This window comes from Argentina silus (assembly GCF_951799395.1).
Source record: "Argentina silus genome assembly, chromosome: 5".
NCBI lineage: Eukaryota > Metazoa > Chordata > Actinopteri > Argentiniformes > Argentinidae > Argentina > Argentina silus.
Window position 1 is genome coordinate 5,380,226 of NC_139659.1, and position 25,810 is coordinate 5,406,035.

General features: G+C 41.6%; 1 protein-coding gene across 2 annotated transcripts; it reads right to left on the bottom strand.

The window, feature by feature from the left end:
• Positions 1-498: 498 nt before the first annotated feature.
• Positions 499-25,556, bottom strand: znf618 (zinc finger protein 618). 2 transcript variants are annotated; one of them, XM_083669519.1, is made up of 15 exons: positions 25,251-25,556; positions 22,679-22,767; positions 17,579-17,843; positions 17,000-17,077; positions 16,449-16,493; positions 16,154-16,243; positions 15,525-15,605; positions 14,250-14,339; positions 13,848-13,943; positions 13,007-13,084; positions 12,610-12,660; positions 8,877-8,954; positions 7,932-8,174; positions 6,726-7,807; positions 499-5,104 (listed from the first exon to the last, which is right to left on the bottom strand). In XM_083669519.1, the coding sequence occupies exons 3-15, from the start codon at positions 17,808-17,810 to the stop codon at positions 4,532-4,534; spliced, it is 2,817 nt and encodes a 938-aa protein (XP_083525645.1). In that variant the 5' UTR covers positions 17,811-17,843; positions 22,679-22,767; positions 25,251-25,556; the 3' UTR covers positions 499-4,531. The 2 variants fall into 2 exon arrangements, with proteins under 2 accessions (XP_083525645.1, XP_083525646.1); XM_083669520.1 differs by lacking the exons at positions 22,679-22,767; positions 25,251-25,556 and having other exon boundaries at positions 16,154-16,283; positions 17,579-17,768.
• Between the last annotated feature and the right edge of the window lie 254 nt (positions 25,557-25,810).

Consider the following 25,810-nt stretch of genomic DNA (forward strand, 5'->3'; position numbering starts at 1 on the left):
CGCTCTCTCACACGGTCACTGAAACACAGCTATCCGTCTCCACTGTTCATGTGTATGGATGGACTCTCACAAACTTGAATGTCAGAAATGCTACAAGATTTTTGGTGCTAATTCTGTCCACACAATTTTGGCTTAAGTGTTGACTGCATGGTTCATGATCTAATGTTAATTGATGTCTGATCTCATTAGACCACACAGTTCTCAGTTTAAGGCCAAGAAAATCAAAAGTTTGCTCATGGGAGTTGGTGTCGTGCCCCTCTCTAACCAATCAGGTAATTTCTTGAACATATTCGTCTATTTTAGGGACCTGTTTTTGGCTCATGAGCGCTCATTTTAGAAGTAGTGGATGAATTTATAGAGATCCTGTGGCATCTCTTAACAGCCTTCCTCTCTCTTAGGGTGTTACCACACCTCTATGTGTGATTGTGTGTGTGTGTGTCTGTGAGAAGAGGGGTACACACACACACACACAAATGAAGATCACAGGGAGACGATACATCAATTTGAGCGAGTTTATTCACAGAGCACATACTACAAGTGGGTAATGTTGTTAAGAACATTGTACAGCGCTGCCTCTTCGGCACATTCACCAACAAAAGACTTAGAATCCTATTATCATCATCATCAGTATATAAAAATAGTGTTGCTACAAAAGTATAAATTAGGTCTACTGATAAGAGAACTCAGATCCACAAAACAGAAGAAAACTATCTGCCAAATCATGATAAAAAAACAACAAAATGACAGAATCAAATGAACAAGAAATTGCATTTTATTTTGCAGTCTAGCAGAGTTCAAAAAGAACAAACATTTGACGTCTTTGTAAAGTATGATGAACACAACATTGATGCTCAATTAGATTTCAGAATATCAGACAAAAATGTAGACTGATAAGGAAAGAGTATTCATGTTAGCCATCTCGTATGCACAGTTAAATCAGCATCCTCTTTCGACACACCCACCAGAAAAGTAACAAGAACAATTTTCTATGAAGCCATAATATGGTCTCTGAATAAGTTAACACCGGAAAATAAAAACTTTATTCTGAATATTTGTCTCTATAACAGTATCTAGCTTGAGTTCCATGTATCAAAACCTTTGAAATGCTAGTTTATAAAAAGAGGTATGGTGTTATGTCCATTTCTGCAACACTTGCGCCCCCTAGTGGAATAAAACAGCAGGGTTGCACCAGCAATGTGTAAAGTCCTTACTAAGTCTGTAGTGATTATAAGTTACTTTAAAACTATTGACTTACTAAATTGGGTTGCACCACACATACTTGGGGAAATTGCTAACTAGTAGGGTGTAAGTTGTTTACTAAGAGAGAAGAATCACCTTGTAGCCAACCATCAATCAAAGGAACATTTCCATCACCATGCCTACCTAGCTAGTTAGTTGTCTGGCTAGCAAGTTAGCAAACACAGATTCTAGTCAGGGAATTCAAATGTGAACTGTTCAAGTAGTTGAATAACATTCTATAATATGAATGTTTTGGGTTTTCATATAATTTCCATTATAAACCATTCACTAGGAAGAGCTACACCCAGTAAATATTCAGTATTTATAATCTTTAGGTTAGGGTTAGGACACATGGTGCAACCCTTTTGAATCTAGTAATGTGTAAATCTGAATTTAGTAAACACTTAAGTTATTACTTGGCTAAGTTTGATCTTACACAAAGCTGGTGCAACTAGCTAAAGCAGTTCTCTTGTATTTACACACTGTAGTCCATCACCCCTGAAAGGAGTAGCATGATGTTGCCTCTAGAGACACTGATCTAAGGTCAGTGTTGTTGGGAATGATAAGCTGATCCTAGATCTGAGTCTCCAGACAACTTCTACCCCCAGCCCGCTGAATCTGTTCCATCTCAGAAGAAACACTCTGGCTTACGTGATATAGATTGGTACTATAATATTGATTGCATGCATATAATTGCCATTATTCTCATCTCTGCAAAAAAAGTGTTAGAGGCAATAGAATGAGTTCATTACATCATTAGTCCTGAAAAATGTTCTGGTTTGAAATCCTAACGTGAGATCCTCAGTTAAAATCTGCTCACAATTGGCATACAAAATACCACTGGTAAAAACCAAACCCAAATATTTCAACATGTCAATTGCATTGCCCATTATAGTAAGCTAACTATTTGAAGTTGGGATCGGTCCTAGAAATCAACCTGGTAATTTCTTCCTGTCACTGTAGAAATTGAGGTAAAAAGCACTTGAAATGCCTAGGTGTTTGTTGAAATGTGTTGGACTGAAGACAGTCACTACTACTGAGTAGGCATGTTATCAAGATGAACCAATGTGTGACACTCTCTCACTATTATACAACGGGTTGATCAAATCAAACACTGTGATTGGCCGAGAAGCATTCAAGCCGTTCCGATATCCACAATATTAGCATGGCTACGTCATCACTTTCACTTCCAAAATATATACACATATGCCATAAAACACCCTTCAGGATATTGTAGCTTTTTTAAAACATGTTTTTCAATAATTAAAACGTTGCTATACCAATGGAAGGTCAAAAACTAAAAAACTGGCTAGCTAGCTTTTATAGGCCAGCCAGGTAGAGATTTGTTTACTGGGTTGCCATGCCAATCATATTAGACCATGCATTCCAAAACTATCAACCAACCTGCATCACTAACGACAGTGACAGTTTTATAACCTTCTTTTACAGGCGGAGGGCAATAGATCATGAAAAAACCCACTAGCACCATTACTTGTTGTCAGAATTGTTACTGTCGGTGTAAACCCGTTGTATAAAAGCAATAACACACTCGGCTGGGCCTTGTACCAATACTGGCATCCCAGCCGTTCCGATATCCACGATAAAGCACACCTTCTCGTGTGTTATTGCTTAAATATATAAAATGTGACGTTCCCATGACACACTTTCCAAGTCCACAGTAGAACAAATTTAACAAATCATCACAATGTAAGATTTGTGCAAGTCACATCTATTTCATAAAAGGTTTTGAACAGTGGATATTTTGAAGGAAATAAAATGCAATTGAAATGTCATTAATGTAATTTAAAAAGTTATGAAGTGGGGTTTGGGGACAAACAATGTCTAGTACTGGACATAAATAAATTACAAAATAATAGAATCTTACCAGATTCATTAGGAAAACAAATCCAGTGCATGAATTAAAAGCATGAAACCGAAACAACCATACCATTATGTTTCTTTGGACTACTGAAATGTGGAGAGTTAACTACATCGGATCCATTCCATTCTCCAAGTAAAAAGAACCAGGGACAAAGAAAAGACTTGGGGTGACAAAGAAATAAATAAACCAAGCTGATATAACAGAGAACATTGAAAAGACACACTTTGGAGTTTGAAGCAGTTTAAAGAATGTTTTTAAAAACACAAACTGAACATGGCCCAAACCCTCAAGTCACTTGGGGATGAAACACAGTAAAGTCTGATGGCATGGCTACACAGTCCAGAGTTGAGCAGAGAAAGGCCCTGTATACAACCACCAGAGGGCAGTACTGAGCAGAGAGCTACCCAGTAAAAACCTCTAGAGGGCAGTATATCCTATTGGCCATCCATTGTCCCTTTAGTCCCTGTGGGAGCTACTGAAGTCTAACCACTAACAAGCCATGGAAGAGATGGTGAAAAGAAGGCAATTCTGTTAATGATGTAAAGGCATGAAGTTGACTCTATATAATCTAGAATTTATAGGGTCAGCAGTGATGCAGCAAAATAGATCTTTAAGGCCTGAATGACAACAGTAAATGGCTAGCACCAGATGGAACAAACATTGTGAAATGCTTCACAAAACTCACTTAAGTCAGTTTTAAATGGGGTGAAACTGATCTGATTGTAGGCCCATCATTCAATAAAGCCAAGATGCATGTGAAACATTATTATATTTGTAGGGCATTTTATCCTGTACATACTGAGTCTCCTAGTTGTTGTGTCCCAGTTTCGTTCTAAACTCATCTCCAACCTTTTGGCGATCCGTTTTCTATTTGCTGCAAATGGTGCTAACCAAAAATCATGGTATGTTAGTGAGATCCTCCTCTACGATCACCATACACTACAGTGTTGGATCAGGGGAAGCTGGTGGAGGTAGCAATCGGAGGATGGGCTCATTGTAATGCATGCCCGTCCTCCGATTTCTATATCCATCAGCCTCCACTATGTTGGATACATGTTCCCATAAAGTAACCAATACTTTGACATGCTTTTACAGCAAAGGTTCTCTCACAAAAGTATGAATCCATGACATCTGCCTCGGCCTCCCTTGTTCCCCCGACTCCTCTGTACTGTATGTAGTCTGGTCATTGGTTGAGCGATGGTTGTGGTTTGGTTAGTGTTTGGTTACGCCCAACAGTCTTTTTTCTATTCCTCGCATCCTCTCTCGCTTTTGCAAAACACATTGGAGCAGAATATCTAAGGGGAGGAACCTTGGATCTTCTCCACCAATGCGTTTTGAGAAGGAAGCGTGGAGGGAGGATGTGAGGAACAGAAGACTATTGGGACACACCCTTGGTCAAGTCTCTCAGTCTCAGGCCATGTTGGAGCGGAGGAAGATGAGTTTGTTCATCTCGTCCGCTGTGACCTGTTGCCTCCTCTTCATCACCAGACTCTGCTCACACACGCTCACACACTCGCTCTGGACCCCAACGGCGGGGACGGCAAGGAGCCACAGTGCCAGGCGCGCCAGTCTGGGGTACCTTTGGCCAGCCGCCGTACCCCAGTACTGGAAAAGGTCAGGGGCTGGTGTTCCCTGGAGCAGAGGGTCCGCCAGATACTGGAACACTTCCTGTCTGATCTGGCTCTGGGTCTGGGGGTCCGTGTCTCCACCCGACACAGCGCAAGATGCTCCTGCCACTGCTCGGGGGTTCCCCATGCTACTTCCGCCTCCAGTGAGGTCAGTGCGGCTCCGTTTGGGCGTGGGGGGCCCATCTCCATCTCGCTCCTCGCCCCCAGAGGCTCCACCGGCGCCATGCATCCCGTCACGGGTCTCGGTGGCCATCTCGCAGGCGCGGGCGATGATCTCTTCATGCTGATAGGCTGGGACGGAGCGGAGCTTTAGCTGGGGGTCCAGAACCATGGCAACCTGGTGGGCTTTCTCCACCTACAGACAAGGGGGGGGGGGGGTCTGGTAAGGGCTCAATGATCTTAACAGTGAAATATCTGTGTGTGTGTTCTCTGTTACTACCTTTCGTGTTAAATCATGCCTTGATGTAAATTGGAAATGTTTCAATTAAAAGCAATCATAGTATGTACAGTGCTGCTTGAAAGTATGTGAACCCCTTGTGCAATTATAGATTTTGTTTGTTTTTACAATGAAATCTTTATTTAATCAGAACCAATCTAAAACTCATTTTTTTTATCTGACATAACAGGTTTAGATTTACCAATTCCATATGTTGGTTTAGAGGAAATCATGTGTGTAGTAGAAAAACTACATTATAAAGAAATTAGTGCAGGTGCAAACCCACAAGTTGCACTGGTTAAATCAAGTAGGTAAGTAGAATCAGGACATCAGGAAGAGGGTAGTGAGAGCACATCAGTCTGGGGAAGGCTATAAAATCATCTCAAGATTTGAGCTCCATCAGTCCACTGTGAGGCAAATAATTTACAAATGGAGAGCATTTAACATGACAGCAACTCAGCCTAGAAGTGGATGCCCTTCCAAAGTATCCCCAAGGGCCACAAGAAAAATAATAAATCAGGTAAAAGCCAACCCAAACATAACGTCTTAAAATCTCTAGATCTCCCTTGCTGCATCTCAGGTAATTGTGCATGCTTCAACAATAAGAAGAACACTGAATCGAAATGGCGTTCATGGGAGGGTTGCTAGGAAGAAGCCTCTGCTGTCAAAAAAGAACCAAACTGCCCATTTTAACTTTGCTAGAAACCACCTGGACAAGCCTGAAGGTTTCTGGAAGTCCAAAATTGACCTTTTTGGTCACAAACAAAACCACTATGTTTGGCGAAAACCCAACACTGCCTACCACCAAAAGAACCGTATCCTAACAGTCAAGCATGGTGGTGGGAATGTCAAGATCTGGGGCTGCTTTTCCTCCTCTGAACCTAGACAACTCCACATCATTAAGGTAACCATGAATTCTGAGGTATACCAGGAGATTCTTGAACAGAACGTCAAGCCATCAGTCAAGGAGCTAAAGCTGGGCTGAAAATCTGTCTTCCAACAAGACAACGACCCAAAGCATTCAAGCAAATCTACCAAAGAATGGCTCAGGAGAAAGAAGATTTGTGTTTTGGATTGGCCAAGTCAAAGTTCTGACCTAAATCCAATCGAGATGCTGTGGCCAGACCTGAAGCGGGCTGAGTTCAGTAAGAAGGAGTGGGCAAAAATCCCTCAAAACAGATTTCAGACTGATTAGTGGCTAAACTTGAAGTAAACATCTCGTATTCACTGCTAATGGAGGTGCCACAAGCTATTGATTGAAGAGGTTCACATATTTTACACACATTAAATCTTTTTTGTTAAATTAACTGAAAATATCATTTTTTGGTTTGTTTGTGTCCTTTATTTGGAATATCTTTATTACGAATTGGGGTTTCATTTTAAGATTTTATACAAAAATAATGACCATCCCTGTAGGGCTCACAAACTTTCAAGCAGCACTGTATATATTGAAGTACACCATTCATTGAGTAATTAAAAAAAAAAAATGTAGTGAAATTAACCATGAGAAAATACAATGGCATTTACCCCCCCCCCCCACCTTGAAGTTCTCCTTGAGGGCCTCCAGGAAGTAGTGACAGAGCTTGGAGGCGGTGCCCGCCCCGGCCTCTCCAGCTTTGGAGGTGAAGAGCTTCTCCAGGCGCATGTAGACAGGCAGGACCTGCTGCAGGGTGGGGCGTCTCTGGCTGCTGAGCTCCAGGGCGGCCAGGCGGAGGGGGGCCAGCAGGCAGGCCAGGGTCCCCAACAGGTGCTTGTTCAGGCCCTGGAGAACGGGAGCTGTGGTCTTGCTCCGCCCGTATGCTTCACAGATCTGCTCAAAGTGGGCGTGGACCTGGAGGAGTGCTTCTGCTGTTCGATCCCAACAGGGAGGGGTGGAGCTGGGGGGAGAGGATGTGCCCTCGTCTGTTGTGTTGGAGGCGGGGTCGTCGCGTAAGCAGAGGCTGGTGGAGGCGGCGATGTCCCGGCACGTGGCAAGGAGCTCGGTGAGCTCGTGGAGCCCCCGCGCCTGCAGGCTGCGTTTCCCAAGCACTGCCTGGACCACGGCGCCCAGCGAGCACCCGGCACACCGCAGACACACCCTCCCGCGGCCACCACCCCCCAGCGGCGACCCTCCCATCCCTGCGACGCTCACCCGCGGATCAGTCACGTATGCGACACGAACGTCCGACATCACAAACTCTGACAACACGTTCTGCACCCATTGGTGCACCTGCTCAGGCCCCTCCCTCAGGTCCGCCTCCTTCGCTCCAAGCATGTACTGCTTTAGTCGCACCCCCTCCACCTGATAGGCTGTCAGCACATAGCAGGCGTCGGGCCCTATGGTTTGAGAGTGACAGGTCACAGCAATGCCCAGAGAGGAGTTGGAGCCCAGGGCGCAGGTGACTTTGACCTTGACCTGGTTGTACATGCGTGGCAGCTGGCGCAGGGCCAGGGTGGACATGTTGCCCAGGGCGTCGCGGGTGGAGTAGGCGCCGTGGCGGGCGCCCGTGTCCACCAGGGTCTGGGCCAGCTTCAGGAAGTCCTTGCTGTTGAGGACGTTGAGGAGACCCAGGTCTGAACACATGACCCTGAGGAGGCGCTCTGCCACCTGCTGTCGCTCCTTCTCTGGTAGCCCACTGTTCTCTGTTGGACGGGGCCAGAGAGAGAGAAGAAAAATAGAGAGAGAGGGTATATAGATGGACTAAGAGAGGGGAGGGAGGTTACGAAAAAGATGGAGAATTATATAGGTTGTATGCTGGGTACTCACGGTTGACAGAGTGGTTTCTCTGTGCAGATGGGGGTTGAGAGTGAGGCTGAACTGGAGCATGAGGTTGAACTGGAGCATGAGGCTGGACTGGAGCATGAGGCTGGACTGGAGCATGAGTTTGGCCTTGGGCCTGGGTCTTGGCCTGTGCCTGGACCTGGCCAGACCTCCATAGCTGGTCCTGTGAGGCTGCCGTGCCTGGGGAAGTCTTTGGTGACTCCCCTTGGTTGTGGTTCTGATTATCAGCTAAGGAGACACAGCGAGAGAGACAGAGAGAGAGAGAGAGAGAAAGAGAGAGAAAGAGAGAGAGAGAGAGAAAGAGAGAGAAAGAGGGAGGGAGGGAGGTGTTAGCCAAGAGCCTAATATTAGCAGAGGTTAAGCTCAAAAGAAACAATTACAACTGGTTAGCTGTTTGCATACAACTACAGAGGGTTAGCTAACCACACTTGTACACACATCTCATAAAAGTATAGGTGTGACAATGGTCATAACAAAAATAAATAGCAAAAACAATTTGATGTCATATGAAAATGAAATTTGAAAACGGAAAAAAAGAGAGAAAAAAAAGCATTATCCAAAGAAAGGATGGAAACATCCTCTAGCTCTCCCTCTGTCCTCAAGAGTATTATATATGATGTAAAGCTGCTAACTAGACAGAGACAGGAAGGCCAACTAAAACAGCTGCTACAGTATAGGGAATTGGGACTATCCAAATAGAAATAAGACAACCCAGAATCAAAAGGCGTTAAAGCCATTGCAACATCTGCTGACCACATCATACCATAACAATATCTGCTAGGAGTTTAAGACTACAACTTTAGTTAGGACTGAAGAAAATCAGATCAGACAAAATGCTAGGGCTGCCTGGTCTACCTATTCATCTGCTACGAGGCTTCATGTGAACGGCCTCTCTAGTACTAGTCTCTCGTACATCTACAGTAGACTCACCAGCATGGGACTGCATGTGCTCCAGCAGGTTGTTGTAGAACTGGAACTGGATACCACAGGCGCCACATGTGTAGGGTTCTAGAACACACAAGGGGCCCAGATAGAAGATAGAAATGGAATATATAGATAGAATAAAATCAGCTGACACCAACCCGTGACTTCCTCTTCTACGGGCCAGACAAGACACTCAAACACATGTTCTAATCTACACAATGGCGTTTCTATCTGAGCAGGGTTCTTGGAATTGAATCCATGAAACACAACAGCATCAGTTGGACCTGCCCAGCCTATCATATCCCCTGAGCTGTGTAAATCTAGGCCACTGCCTCCTACTGTGACTAGATGTTTAATTTTAACACATAAAAAACACACAAAGGGACATCTAATGGACACTGTTAAACCTACTTAATGAAACCATATCTATGCTTTTTAAATGTTAGCTATGAGTCTAAATGTCTAGGGAGCATTTCAATCTCAGCTAACTGGCTTACGCCCCAAGCACACCATTGTGTCACAACGGACTGTGTTGCGTCGGAAGTCATTAATTCCAATGTTGCGTCGGAAGTCATTAATTCCAATGTTGCGTCGGATGTCATTAATTCCAATGACCTTTGCTAGTCATACAGTCATGTAACTAAGACATTTGCTTGAGAGAAACATCAATATCAGTTATGATTTTATTTTGAATAGTCATGACTGGTTTGAGGCTGAAAGTGAGAAACAAGTTCTTTCAGTTTTACTTTGGTTTCACATTACATCCTCTAGATTGCTATTGTGGCACCGCCAGCAGGGGGGTTGCCTCAAAACAACGTACGGAAACAAAATGCAAAGGCCTGGGCCACACCAGTCCATGCTATCCGTTAATTATGGATTGGGCCAATGGTTTCTCTATGGGAGTCATCTGTTGATGGAGAACAGAGATGCCAAGGGTTTTTTACGGACCAAAAAAGACAGAAAGAAACAGTTGAACTTCTCAGTCCTGTGGTCTGTTTAGCCAATTAGAAACACTGTTTTGTATCAAGTTTTTTAAGAATTCCATGGATCGAATCAGATAGTGATTTCATATGTATATGTTTGTATCTGTTTTCTGATAGTTTGATGTGGCCAGGGCCTGAGTTTCTGGATGCTGTGTCCTTTTTCCCCAAATGCATTTGTAATAAGATGTAGGCCTGTCTAAACATAACATCATTTGACTGATTGGTTTTTGGATTGAACAAAAAATTTAGCTTTTTAATTATGCACTTCCACCCAGCTTATTAACTGCAGGTTATTATTGAAGGTCATTAAAACAGTTTGCTGAAGCAAAGAGTGAGTCAGCAAATAGGGCTGTGACGGTTACACAGACGCTTTTTTGCAGCATTTATGTATAAAAAAGGGTTTCTAAATGGTGAAAACAATCTGAAAATATATTAAATTAAATCTTAAAGCTACTAGTTGACAGCAGCAGCAGAATGTTTTCTGTAGTGTACAGAAACATCTTGCCTTTTCAACTACAAGTGAATGTCTCCAAATTCATTGGATGGCACTTCATCATACAGTAAGACAATGACCCCAAACATACTGCCATAGCAACTAGGAAGTTTTTCAGATCCAAAAAAGGGAAGATGCTGAAGTCAGTCTTTAGATTTAAATCCAATTGAACATGCATTTAATTTCCTGATAATATTTTAGGCAAAAAGACCTCAAAACAAACAACTGAAGATGGCTGTAGTACAGACCTGGCAGAGCATCACCAGAGAATATACCCAGCGTCTGGGGGGGTGAATGGGTTGCAGACTTGAGGCAGTTATTGCATGCAAAGGATTGTCGACCATATACTAAACACGGTGTTATACAAATGGTATACTTTCTAAATGGTAAACCCAATCAGAACCCCGCCACCCCTCTCATTGAATTAAAGCTGATCTCTACTTTGACCCCATACTAATTGTTTGATTTCAAATCCAAACTGTTGGAATAGAGCTAAATGAAGACAAAATGCTTCCTCTTTCCAATACTTATGGAGGGCACTGCATCTGTTCCCAGTAATCGTGTATCCTGTATGGCGCAGCAGTCTGTTTTTTCCCCCTTTTTATTAAACTGGTATACTGATCTATTTATACTAATCTTTTTCAGCCATTTGTGATGTTTAATATGAGGCAAACTAAATCCTTAGCTTCTCTTTTTCCCAATTGTGTGGCAAAGCTCAATCAGTTGATTGTAATTTTGGATTGAGCATACAGTCCCATATTCTTTTAAAAGTTGTTTATCCTTCATAATATTTTTTTTTTCTTTCAAATCAGTATATTTGAGTTTAACCAGATTATTTGCTGTAATATCTGGAGGATAAAATTGAAATTGTAACGAGCTTTGTATGGCTTGTTTTAAAAAGGATGATACTTTACAGTATTTCATTTTTGATGTTCCAAAAATTTGATGTGGTAATCTGTATGAAGGCAAAAAGGCCATTTTTAAATAGAGGATGAGCTTCTCTGCTAGAGAATCAGTTTGGATGTAAGTATAGTTTTTGAATGATTGAAGCTTTTAGTGAGATGTTCAATGCTTTGATAATTTCAACCCCCCGTTTGAACACATTGATTTTAGAATTGTCTATTTTTATATAGATATACTTTATCCAATAGCAGGAGTGTAAATGAATCATTATTAACTATTGTTTTATTACCTTAATCCGTCTATCAAACTGTCTCCATCTCCTACTCCCAAAGGAGTTTGAGGGAAAGAGCGTGAACTTTTTCATCTGATGTGTGCACTTTCTTTTATGCCAGATGCTCTTGCTATCTGTTAAATAAACAAATCTGTATTCTATTTAAAAACTTGGGATGTGTATGACTATTCATTAGTTGTTTAGTAATAGAAACAGCAGTCCACCACAAGGTTAATTTGGCTCTGTCATGCGATAATGTCAGGAGGTTGCATTAGGTTTCAAGTCAACATTTTTGAAACACAGACCCTCAAAAAATCCACATTTTGATAGATTTCACAGCATCCATATTTAAAAAAAAGGACATTAAGCAAGCTACTGTAAACTTGCAAGACACATTTTTCCTCACGGTTCGGAGCAATTTGTGTGTCCCTTCAGAAACATATTTTTCTCAATATCACTGTATACTCCGGTAAAATTAGTATCACACGCTAAATTTGGGGTATTGGAACACAATATTGGTATTGCTAAAACACTAAGATCATCCTCCCTTCAACAGTTCTCTTTGTAAAATGCATTTCAGAGACACCAAGGGTCAGCCTCAGACAGATTACAACATGAAAAGTCGGACCTGAACAGTGATGATTTGCATGACGATCGACCGCTACCCAAAATCCCATGACCATCACAGCCCTATCAGCAATATTCATGGTACTGCTCTGCTGCCACGGCAATGCTACGAAACAGAAATATTCTCCTTCATGCCTGTCTACCTAGCCCAAACTCCTCCTTAGCCGAGTCGCTCTGCAGAAACCTGCCCAAATACACCCTTTCAGATGATAGACATGTAAACAGCTGTACACACACACACACACACACACACACACACACACACACACACACACACACACACACAAACAGTGAAACTGAGAATAAATGAAGATTGAGCTAAACATGGTCACCGGCAGCAGCTTTTGTTTGTGTAAAACAAATAAACAAAATGGAAAAGGTGAAATGATGAGCTTTGTTTTACTGTATGCATGCATGCATGTGTACAGTATGCATTTCTGTTTCCAGCAGCATTGGACTCACTCTGTGTTTGTGGTGCAGGAAATGATCCCGCCACCAGGGGGCTTGGAGTACCTGAGGGAGAGAAGGAAAAGGCGTCATCTCATGCACACGCACACACACACACACACACACACACACACACACACACACACACACACACACACACACACACACACACACACACACACACACACCTCAGAATATGAGAATGGTGGTCAAATTGTTTTCTCCATCATTACAGCAGTGTCTGCCTGTTTATTGACATTCACAGTGGATGGATTCAGGGAGAAGCAGAGCTGAAAACAATGTTCCCTGTGCTATGCGAGCAGACACATTCATAAACACACATACAGGCAAATAATACGCACGCACGCACGCACGCACACAAGCACACGCACACACGCGCCTCATTGCTCACCACTTGAATTCTGAGAGCTGTTGGTGTCAACCAGACTGGACTGCATCTTGCTCTCTATCTTCCGGCTAAAAGGACTTTCTGTGAGAGACATATAGTTGAGGCATTCAATAAAACAAGATGGCGTCCAAACCAGCAGAAAACTGTTGGATGCTCACCGTGACATAATACAGCAAAGCCCAATGTGTACCCTATGTACGTAGCAATTAGCTATGCAAAATGGCGATCCTGGCGTTGGGAGAGACATTTTGGGCTGCACACTTCTGCATATTTCAGTGAGGCAAGTACCCAGGATCGCACATGGTTAACTGTGTTCTTACGTAGGGTATAAATAAGGTTTAAGGAACGTTGTGATGCTTTTGATGCTCGATAATCAGAGGCCCAATCAGAGGCCCAACCATTGTCAGGACACTGCATATCATATAGCATTGATTGTGATCTTGGATGGATACAATGCTCTTTCGGAACAGTATTGAAGGGGGATTCATTTTCATATTGAATTTGAATATAGGCCTAATATTTATCCACCCTATGCCATCTCTTTGACCCAAATCTTATGTGAGAGTGTGCCACGCTTTAAATAGCTCTGTACCCTCTCTATAGGACACTCTTCAGCAGAGAGAGAGAAACGATCAGGTGAGAGATGGGACAGAGAAGAGGAGAGAGGGAGCGAAGTGTAGAGTTATACAACAATCTGTGGATGGATGATGAAGACAAACAAGACCGTTTCATCTTGGTCTAAATGTTGACGCCTATTAAAATGGTTTTGTTTAGAGCCCTTTTGTATTGCTACTGAAGAGAGATCGTGACAGAGTTTCAGTTGAGAGACAGTAGGTCGCCTCACCTGATTGGCTGTGTTCTAGTTTGAGGGCGGCATATTTGTTGACCTCCATGTTACCACGGTGCTGTGAGCGAGGTAACCTCAGATCGAAGGAGGAGCCTGCATGAGGGGAGACGTTCTGTCAGTATCACCTCAAACGGATGATTGCAGTGACTTAGGTCAGGATTCAATGCCATTGCAGACAGCAACTTTCCACACTACGGCTTCCTAAATGCAGTCGCATTCACACTAATGTGTGTTCCGGAAAATATCTGCAAAGAGGATATCTGCTATCTGCAATTGGCTGAATCTCTGCCTCAATCAAACATCGATAGAGAAGTTAACTAAATGGAGGAGCTGGCGATAAAAAACAACGTCTAATCATTAACACCCCAAATAAGAGGACCTCTGAGATGATAGACTTACTCATTGGTGTGTGAAGAGCAACATGCTCCTGGTAGGGGTTAAAGTACTTGTACTGTTTCCCACAGAACTCACACACGTAGCTCCCAGTTTCTGAGGAAAATGAAGACGTATTAGTTTTTTAAATCATGCATATTACAAACAAGGGATTATAATGACAACAAACAAACTACTGCAAAGTTCTGGGTGGATCACTAAAATGTAGTTTCCATTAACAACTACACATCCGAGCGAACTAGCATGATGTGTAGGGTACCTCAAGGTTAAATTCTGGGACCTCTTTTATTCAACCTCTATATGCTCCCACTAGGCTTAATTATGCAAGAGAACAAAATCGCATACCATAACTATGCGGACGACACTGAATTATACATAGCTGCTAACTTTTCTCAGGCCTTCCCAAAAAAGCACTTACATAGTAGTTATAGCTCATTCAGAATGCTGCTGCTAGAGTTCTAACAAGGACTATGAAAGCTAAACATATTACACCAGTTCTCAGGTCTCTGCATTGGCTACCATTATGTTATAGAATTGACTTCAAAATACTATTACTTGTCTGTAAATCACTTAATGGTTTAGGGCCAAAATACATCGCTGACTTGCTTCCACACTATGAACCCTCTAGACTTCTTAGGTCATCAGGCACCGGTCTACTAACTGTTCCTAGGATTAAAACAAAACATGGTGAAGCAGCATTCAGTTATTATGCTATACATAGCTGGAATGAACTTCCGGAAGATCTTAGATCAGCCCCAACTCTGGCTACTTTTTGGGTAGAGTCCCAAATAAAAGATTTGGCCAAATAATATTTGCGTTAGAGTCCCAAATAAAGACTTGGGTTAGAGTATTTTACTAAGTTAACTAAGGAATTTGGGTTAGAGTCCCAAAAACCCAGGGAACAGGTATTCTAATTTAAAGAAAACTAAATTGCTGCTAATAATTGCACTCTGATCCTAAAATGCACTGTGACTTTTATTATTTTTTCTGTTATTTATTTATGCTCTTTCCTTTTTATCTATTTTATGTAAAACACTTTGAATTGCCTTTGTGTATGTGCTATATAAATATTTAGTTTTACCCATGCTTTCATCAATAGGACATTCTTGAGACATAATAATCATTTCCCAACACCTCATCATCTTTTAGGTCATAAAGTGAAGTCAGTTACTAATATTAGTCTCAATATTTGCTCAACCTAACTGTCATGTATTATCCAAGCCAAATCCCCAATACATATTCTGCCTAGCAACAGTTCACCAGCATGTAGGGCAGTCTTACTTGGTCCTATTTTCTGGTAGGGTTCCACTGGCTCCTCCTCCTTGAGGTCCTCCACAGGTAATTCAACCTGTTCATATGGGTCTGGGTTGAGGGTGAAAGGAAAGGGGGAAGATTGCTTCGATTGTCAGTGACCTCCAACCGTTACATTTACATCTGCAGTGCTGAGGAGTTTCACCCTGGATGACACACAGCAGGTCATCTCCCATTCAGTATGCTTTAATGGGAGCCACAAGAGCAGTGTAACATAACCCAATTCACACTACAGAGCTGAACAGAGCCGAGCTGGCCTGGTTATTCTTCCACCAGAGTTGCTGAAACAGTGAAAGGATAACATGACAGGAAAACATCCAAGCCAGCACCGTATGGTACGGGTCAGGTCATCCCTATAGTGTGTACATCCCCTATGTGAACTTCTGATGCAATTCAAATCTAAACAAATCTAAAATTAGCCTGGGGACAAAACAAGCTACAATCCAAACAGACAAAGACAAACCCTACCCCCTCCCCCAGGGCAATTGTGTAGTGAGAGGATTTTCGGATGAAGAGGAGATGAGAGGGGTAGTCACGGAGACGAGAGGGGTAGTCACGGAGACGAGAGGGGTAGTTACGGAGATGGGAGGGGTAATTACCATCAACGGCGTGTAGGTCCCGGTGTTCCTGGAAACAGCTGTAGTATTTGTACTTTTTGCCGCAGATGTCACAGGAGTAGCGGAAGCTATCTGCAGTCGGACACACAGAGACCGTACTGAGAGACTCTATCTGTGGTACACATGGGCAACCAATAGCATCAAATCTTACTTACAGTAAGATTACAGCATCTCTCCCTTCTTGTTTCAGATAACTTCATTATTCAGATAACTCCATCTGTGTGTGTGTGCACGTACGTGTGTAGCTGGGTTCGTGTCTAAACATCCTTGTACTCACTGTTGGGAGGTGGGGGTGCCCCCTCCACTGGCATGCCGTCCGATTCTGCAGAGAAAGAAAGAAAGAAAGAAAGAAAGAAAGAAAGAAAGAAAGAAAAAAAGAGAGAGAGAAAGAAAGAGATACATTCATAAGAGATCTTCCATTGGAACGGTGCCAACACTTATAACAACAGCTTGACTCAGTCTGAGCCACACATACAAAACATTTGGCATCCTTCACATTAAAATAATGGATGTCAGGAAGAGGGAAAAAAAGAGACTACTTAAAAAGTATTAGTGGAAGAATGCGGCTGACAAGTTAATGCTAAGAAATGAGCGCAAAAATATAACGTAGTGCTACAAATCAAATTTATATCTTTCTGAAATTGGATTCATGTGACTCATGGATAAGGGCTTGTATTTTCATGCCCATATATTCACCAGAAGGAGATCATTAAACATGAGGTGACGTTAAATCGTTAAAATGAGGCTACTTGAGTTGATTATGTTAATCATATCAAACAATATGCATGTTGATACACAAAAGAACCAGTGTTTGGGAGTAGCCCTTACCTCTGTGCGCGCGGACGTGCGTCTGGAAGCAGTTGTAGTACTTGTATTTCTTCCCACATATCCCACAAACGTAGGATCCTGTGTGAGACAGAGCGAGGCTCAAAGTTCAAAAGCTTAATTGAAGTTGGGGGCTTTACACACTACATGGCCGAGCCAAACCAAACCATACAGTACTGTGCTGGCTCGAATATTTTTCTTGCACATTGTCTTTTCCTGTTTCTACTGTATCTATGGTGGATGTGTAACAGTGGAGGTAGAAATCGAAGGACAGGCTCATTGTAGTGCATGGAATGGAATGACAAATTGTATCATTGGTGTTTAATACCATTCCTCATTGCATTCCATGCCTTTTCTAATAATTTTGATGCCCTGAAATAGGGAGACTATGTAACTGTGTGATTTCAAATCAAAACTGTTGGAGTAGAGAGCTAAAAGAAGACAATGCTTCCTCTTTCCAACACACTGTATTTCACCAAATGAACCCTGCAAGTCAGTGATTTGACCAAGTCTGTCCTAGTTGACAGAGTGTGTTGAGGTTAGGTGCTGGTGGTGGTGGGCGGGCGGGCGGGCGGGGCATACCCTGGGTCCGGCTGTCTCCAAGTGTAACACAGATCTCTGCAGGTTGGCTCTTCCCATTGCTAGCCCCTGCAGTGCCTGTCCCAGTACCAGGCTCCTTCTTCACTGTGACCTGGGCTGGGGTCTTGGTGGTGTTGGAAGCTGTGGTTGGAGTAGGGGAGGGGCCATCCGGAACCCCACCCTCTGTGTCCATCTGTTCCTGCCCAGGATTGGGCACTTCCTGAGCAGCACTCATGACTACGCCTACTTTGGGCCAGCACTCCTAAAGCTGAGAGGGGGGGGGGAGGGGAGAGAGAGATTCATACAACTCTTGAATAACTGAATCCTTGCTTTGAATAGGTGCAGATGATAGACACACGGAGGGCTTTACCTTTCTCATACCCCATAGTAATGAGAACATCAATGGTTAGCCCTGAGAAGCCTATTACTGTACCATATCTCTATTCAGCTCTATGGCAAAGCACTTGACACTCAGTAACACCCACACACTTGGATGGATGCTGCTATGTCTGACTGAGCCACTTCAGAATTCAGAGAGAGGAGAGGGGAGAGAGCTTGGCATACCAATGAGAAAGTACAATTTAACGGCAATGTTAGGTAACCGTATGAATAAGGAACAATTTCAATATGGAAAACAGAAATATATAACAGGAACAGAAATATATTCAAATATTTAAATCCGGAAACCAGACACATAGGCTAGTTCCTCCTTCTCTGAATAGTGAAAAATTAAAATAGGTTTGCTATTTGATATAGACAGATACTGTATATGATTTGTTATGACCAAAGCCGTGGAAAACCAATCGCAACTAGAAAAGAAACTGGGGGAAAAAAGCAGTCACGACAGCGCTTAAAAAAAAAAAATGAGTTAAATAAATGGGAGAGGCTAGATACCCATTATTATCTATAATTAGCCCTCTGGCAAACAGAGCTTCATTGTTTATGGATGACCTTTGATGACAATAAACTCACAGCACCCAGGTGCTCCAATTTCAAGAAAAACATCCACATTTTCCAGCCTCAAACTGTAAAAGTAGCATAGGACTATTGTATAATGAGGAAGCTCAAATGATTGTCGAGCGGCTGCATTTAAAATTCAACCGACAGAGTTCTAACTGGAAGACTGATTTTGTGGAAAAGGGAGGAAAAAACACCACTAATAATAGAGCACAAAAAAGCAACAATCAGCCTTTTCATGAGAGCAACACCTTTTCTGGGAAATGACGACTGACAGTAGAATTAATGACTACAACAGACCACTGTTAGTGAGGAAACTGGTCACCTTTGTTACAGCCTGGCTTATTCTAATGTTGGTGAACAGCATTGGTCCTCTTTGCATTTCAGTGATCATGCTCCCCACCCCCACCCCTGGCCCCTGTAGCCAACAAAGCTTAGCCTAAAAATGTTGGTCATTCTAATAATGCTCCTCAACAGAGGCAAATTCTCCACATCTGGGCAGTTTGTGTTGAATTTTATGACAGGATTTTGTTTTACAGATGGCAATTTTTGGTTGGAGTTCGTGACAGGAGCGTTTAGCAAAAAACACAGTAGCTTGAGTGAAAAACAAGCCAGAGCAAAATTGGAATTCCTTCCCAGAGTTCGACATGATTGGATTTCATCCCATAATGACGGACAGTGATTAAATCCTTCAGTGAATTCCTTTAGTGCACGTAGGCATTAATTTTGTGCTGGTTGCTATGCAGCTAGCCTAGCTACCGATAGCCTGGTTATTTGAGCCTGGCTTACCTGGAAGCATCAAAACAATTACTCAAATGAAAAATCAAGTTGATGAAATGTCAGTGAAAGCAATAAACCACGGAAAGGGTGAACCCAGGGTTTAAGCTAGGCCATCGAAAACATCCTCTTTAAGAGGTAGGCTACATTTACAAAACCATGAGCCATTTCCTGGAATGTCTCTGTCCACTACACAATCGATAGGCAACAGATGTTTTCAACAGCACTTGAGTGAGTAGGAAGAATATAGGTATCATCATATCACTCTCAGATCTTTCCATCCTCTCACAGTTCAAAGAATTCCACCATATGGGCTGGTGACTGAGACTGCACTTCTGACATGTTTTTTTCATATCCAGTAGAAATCGAGGATTTGAACCTCTATTCACATTATGCAACTTGAAAGTCTTGGATCTGTCATAGTATATGGCTAGGCAATTCAGGAGAACAGATATATAAACAAACCAGGTGAATGACATGCTCAAATAATAGCCTGATGCTGTAAAACTGAAACACATTTCAGGATGTCACAGTGTGTCAGTAAAAGCAAAACACTGGGAAACCTGGAACGCAGCATTACGGCTATTGATAAGAGAACAATTACATTGTGGGAAAGCAGCATCGATCCTCGCCCCATCAGCTCCAAATGGCTGAAAATCAATTGATGGTCAAAAGGTTTTGTATCGAGCATACTGCTCATGCATGCATCACACAGCCAATTTAAAAAGGATTTGCTCAAATGGCGAAGAAAGGTAAATTCAACATAAAATAAAGATAAAGGTAGCAAGCTAGCACAGAATTCTCAGGAATCAACCGGATTATGAATGGCGTCACTTCTCTAAGCAAAATGCTGAACAAATGTCTCACTTTTCATCTCTTGATAGCTAGGCCAAATTATTTGATGGGTCTCTGAATTGTGATTAATCATGTTACCACCCACATTACATTTCTCATGTAATATTTTCGGAGCAGTTGGGAGTGCATATCATGCATGAAGAGACAAATTTGCTTGCTGTATTATTCTTTCCAATCAAATTCAACATGCAAAACCAAACCATCAGGCTTTTCATTGATCTGAGGCCTTAATTGCTTAAATGTGGGCATTGGAATTGTAAAGGACATTCACAAGGCAAGTTCTAATTCAGACAACACATTTTACATGGATGCTTTTCATCCCATCACAGACGCTGACAAATCAATAAAACAGCCCATCAAGAAGCCAAATCAATACTCGTGATGTCACATCAACCATTAAATAAGGACATTTATTCAATCAAATTTCATTTTCACATGAAAATGTCTGGGATTTAGCTCTGGCCTGCATCATTCTGCAAGCTGTGTGCATCTTTACATAAAGTGTATGTAGAACTGAATGTCAGTTATGCAAAACTACCAATAGACTGTTTGCCCCAAGATTGGAGGCTGCTGTCTTGTTAAATGTCATTGCATGGGGTATTCAACAAAATGTGCTACAGCCTAAGATAATGTTTGTCAATGCTAGAGATGTCTGGGGAAAAGGAACTTGATATCATTTCAAAACAGCACAGAGATTAGTCAAGATACTAAAAATACTAGACAAATATGGACGGTATGTAATGGGGTAACGGCAGAAGTAATCGTTCAGTATGCTAGGCATCGGATTTCATTCTTGAGCAAGAGTTTTGCAAAGGAAAGGAAAATCTGTTATATTTGTATAATAATAATTTTGCGGAATTATTGTCATATTGTGCAAACAATATCCAATTTCAAGGATCTGCAACATGAAGAATAAAACAGAAATATGAGAATAGAACACAGAGTATGATGGGAGAATTGAATGTGAAGATAAACATAACATCAATAAATAGATTTCCTACATTTCTACCATGCAGAGCATTAGTGGCGGGCAGAATATTGTCACCCACTGAAAGAGGTGACCAAAACCTATTTCAGCCTGAAACGCTTTCCCACTCTCCTTAATCTATACCACATTTTCCCCCACATCATCCTCTATGCAATAAATGTTCCCCAAGATGGCTTCCAACCAGTGATTTAAAAAAAAGCAATAATGCAGAGAAACAGAATAATCTATTTTTTTTCCTTTTTTCAATTTCCTTCTATTAGCTGGAATGGTCTGGAAACAGAAACAGCAGCACCTCGTAAAATTCCTTCCGCATGCTCTCCGAAACCCCCGTAAAATCTTTTCAATTTATATGTTAATGTTGTGAATTAAAATTTAATAACTTCAGATATTGAAAAGCAGCCTTGAATTATACCAAAATAAATCCTGAAGAGCAGCCCTTAAAATTAGAAATTCAGGGTTGCATCCGGTCTGTCGCTAAGCTCTTGTACGCTGGCAGATTAAATTTTTGATGAAAATCAAAATTGCAGTGCAGACTGCGGCAAGCATGGAAAACCTGCCCTATTATGATTTATGGATTCATTAGACCAAGAGGAGACTTTCACCCCCCCCGCTCGCTCCCTCCCTCCCTCCCTCCCTCCCTCTCCTCTCCCTCTCTTTCCCCTCGCTCTCAGAAATGAAATGAGATTCTCTGAGCAAAAAAAAAATTATTTTTAGAAAGGCAACCTGAGCTGCAAAACCTTTAGAAAATGGACAAAAAAACTCTCTGACTAGCTCTATGTGAATAACTACACTGGAAAAAAAGCCTAATTTCTTTGCTGCATCGATTGGGTGTCCTTGTGCATTATTCATGAGGCCAATAAGGTTCATTTTAAGCAGAGAGAGAGAGAACAAGCGAGGGAAGGATGGAAGGAAATATGCAATGCACATATTCTCCCAATGCCAAAAACCCTTTTCATGTAGCAGTCCAAAAGCTGAAAAAACCCATTCTCCCGGGCCTAATTCGAGTGATGTCATTTTCAGAGATGTTCATTCTATTCAGGACACCAACACTTATATACGGTGGGTAATTGCTGATGTGTTTAGCCAATTTGGAAAAATGCCAATGGTTTACCTTGGCCAGCACAGAAAAGGAGAGCACAAAAAAAAGAGTAATTGCTAAGACCTTGATAGCTTTTAGCAAGTACTTACAGATGCGAGGCTAAGAACTGTATTCTTATTTTCAATACTAGGACAAAAAATAAGGTCAGACAAGTATCCTCTTTCACATACAACCTCACCATAAAACACCATCTATGTTGAAACACCCACTTTTTCTTTTAAATACAGGTAGGTTGACACAGCCTACATAATTGCACTGCAGCAGACAATAATCACCTGACAAGCAGAGTAAAATATGCTTGTCTAGAGTTTGTTTATGCCTGTAACAAAATAAACTGAAATTCAGAAGAATATAGCCGATTAGGATGAATTGGGGCTGAAGCCAGTTTTGGCTCACAAGCTGACCAGGACGCCATACCTGGGCCTACCTCTTGGTGATGAGTCTGAGGGTACAAACAGGTCTTCCTTTATCAGTCCTCTCACTGTCCCCTTCGTCTGGGGCCAAGCAGTCAGTCACCTGTGGAAAAGAAGTCTGGTTAGTTACAGTGATTTCACGTTAAGCCTGAAGTTCTCTAAATATCTAAATTCCTATTTCTCTAAAATAGCATATATAAAGCAGAGAAATCTTGTCCGTTTCCGTAGCATGACATTTTCTGTAAGGTGTACTCCCGCCAACGCCTAACTCCTGGATTCATTGAAACACACGGCACACGCACATCAGGTCATAGGTCTCCAACACTCCATTAAATCAACAATCAAAGTGGAATTTGTGTGTCTGCTAAAGGTGCTTTTCACTTCAACACTCAAATAAACAAACAAATCCAAAACGTGTTTCATTCCTCATGGCTTGTCATTCAATACAAACATTGCTATCATTCATACATGTATCCTCCTTCCATTATAAACATGGAATTGCTTCCTCATGCAATTTATATCCCCAGTGTTTCTGATTAGATGCAAATGGGGAAAGGTCAGAGTTCACATTCAGATTTAGCACGCATAGCACACATTTTCCACCAACTGCTCAAATTTATAGCAGTTCTAAAAGGTCAGCAAGCTTCAAAATTACTAAAGCAAAATGGCTGCCCCAGATTGACTTACAAAAACAACCCATGCAGCACGGGAAATTGTTTTGTGTCCACGGGATTAATGTAAACAGCAGAGAAATCGGTTATGATTGTTTTCCTGTTCCTAAAATGTGCTGACTGTCTCTTCCTCTGCATTTTTCCCCTTGTGTGTGCTGTTCTGTTCCCTTCTGTTTGGTCAGTGTTTAGTTTTTTTCTTTTCATTATGATTTCAAAAGTTTAGACATATCAAATCCAGTTCATACCTTGTTTCGGGCAGGCTCATTGTAATGCATGGAATGAAATGAGGAATGGTATCAAATGTGTGTTTGATACCATTCCCTATTCCATTTCAAGCATTACAATGAGCCCCGTCTTCCTCAGATGTCTCCCTCCACCAGTCTCCACTGCATCCAGCCTATGAATTCTCTCTCTAATACCTCCTTTCTCAAAACACAGAGAAACAATCAACCTTGGCCTTTTCAACACAATGCATTTCTAGTTGGTTTCAGAGGGAATTGTAATAGAGGAATGCAATGCAATGGACATTACTCAGATGTCCAGTGTCACCATCTCCCTCGCTACCTCTCCTTCTTCTTATTCGATGTAAGACTTGTTCATACCTTGTCTAATACTACACAGAGGCACACAGAGCCCTTTACTTGTTATGTTATTTATGTCTTAATACCTGCATTACTACATTTTGGTACTAAAAACAAATGTACATGAATCCCATAGAAGTCATAGCAGATGTTAAATGTATCTAAATAACCTTCCTGATTATGAAACACTAGACAACGAGTATTTCTTATGGCTCTCACACCAATGAACTTCAGACCACTCATGCATATGGTTGGTTTATGAGACAGCAGGCTGAATATGCAACTCTACTCAGGTTACTCAAGTCAGTTCTATCCTTTTGCAATATATATATATATATATATATATATATATATATATATATATATATATATATATATATATAAAGATTGTCAAAGTGACAAGACGTTCAGATTGAGTTAACACACCCTGCAGCTACCTATTTCTCATCATTAGAAGCAACATACACGCAATGCCTTATAAAAGTGACTTTTTAAGGCAAATGTATATCAATATGAATGTCTCTGTTCTAATCCTCTAGGCTGGAGCCAACAGCAATCTACCAAATATACTACAAGGAAAAATAGAGCATGCATTTTCAGTCAAATACACCTGTATTCAATAATGTCCTAAAAAATATCGAATTCCATATTCCACAATCATTCAAATGGTTACAATCAAATGTTGAAACAGGACAAATTGCAATTTCTCAAAATACCTGCCGAAAGGTGGCGCCAATGTCATAATGGAAATTAGAAACCTTAACCATTCCGAAAACAGAAGTAGGAAATATTCCAAATTTGAGGCATTTTCTAAAGCATGTCGATTTATAGGAAAGTTGACAGGCTGAATATGGACCATAACAACATGAACAAACACTGCAACACCACAGACGTGTCAGCAGAATGTGATAGACAATTGCAGAAAAATTCCTAAAACATGGCTGCAATAGCATTTTGTGTTTGGATAGAATGTTCCTCCACGTCCTTCGGTCACTACCGCAATTTCCCACGCGCTTACGAGCAACAAAATACATTTGTCATCAAATATAATTACATTGATTAATTAGCTGTATACACAAGTGTTGATAATCAATTCGTTGCAGCACTTGAAAACTTCACTTTGAAATCGCTTTCAAAAATCAACAGATTATTTGCGATACAGCCATCACCCTTGTTAAAGTGGCACGCTCTCCAACCATGCACATTAGCGCAGACAGCTCAACCTTGTTAATTATTGAGGAGCAAGAAAACTACAACTGCGGCCTGTACAAATTTTAAAATTTCAGAATTCTAAATCAGAAAAAAATACGAAAGGAAGCTAGAATTGACGTTACCTCCCAAAAAGATGCAGCTCTCAGAGAGTGGGGTTGCCCGAGCTCGAAAATCCTCTTCCTCGTCCAAAGGTGACCGCACAACTATGTGGTTTAAAAATGAAATTAGTTATCAAAAATCTAAAATGGTCAAAATTACTACAGCTTTATTTCCGTGCCTGCAACCTTGACATCTTCCGACATGAGTCCGGGCGTATGCGGATTTGTTTTGAGGAGGTTTTTTCGGTCCGCGGTGCCTCGGTTTCTGCTCTATTCAGGGTATGATTTCTGCTTTGCGGTTCCTCCAATGGAAATTTTCGTCCGCCATCATAGAAGGACAGATTCCGAAATTGCAGCGCCTGTTGGCTATTACATCAAAAATATTCTGGGACCAGGGGAGAAACGGCAGAACGACCGTAAAGTTGCGCAGGGAAATGTGGAGAGTGAGACTGGAAAACACTAAATAGAAGTCCCTTATCTAATCGCGGAAGTTTAGTTGGAGAGTTGATGAAAGTATTTGAAACACTGCATGTTATCACTAACAATGATGTTGAACATTCAAAACATGTTGTTATTCCTATATT

Coding starts and splice junctions, on each gene's coding strand:
- znf618 (XM_083669519.1), bottom strand. CDS start 17,810: ATGAGTGCTGCTCAGGAAGTGCCCAATCCTGGGCAGGAACAGATGGAC. Junction 13,944..14,249: donor TGCTCTTCACACACCAATGA/GTAAGTCTATCA, acceptor CCCCTCATGCAG/GCTCCTCCTTCGATCTGAGG. Junction 7,808..7,931: donor GAGAAACCACTCTGTCAACC/GTGAGTACCCAG, acceptor CCCGTCCAACAG/AGAACAGTGGGCTACCAGAG.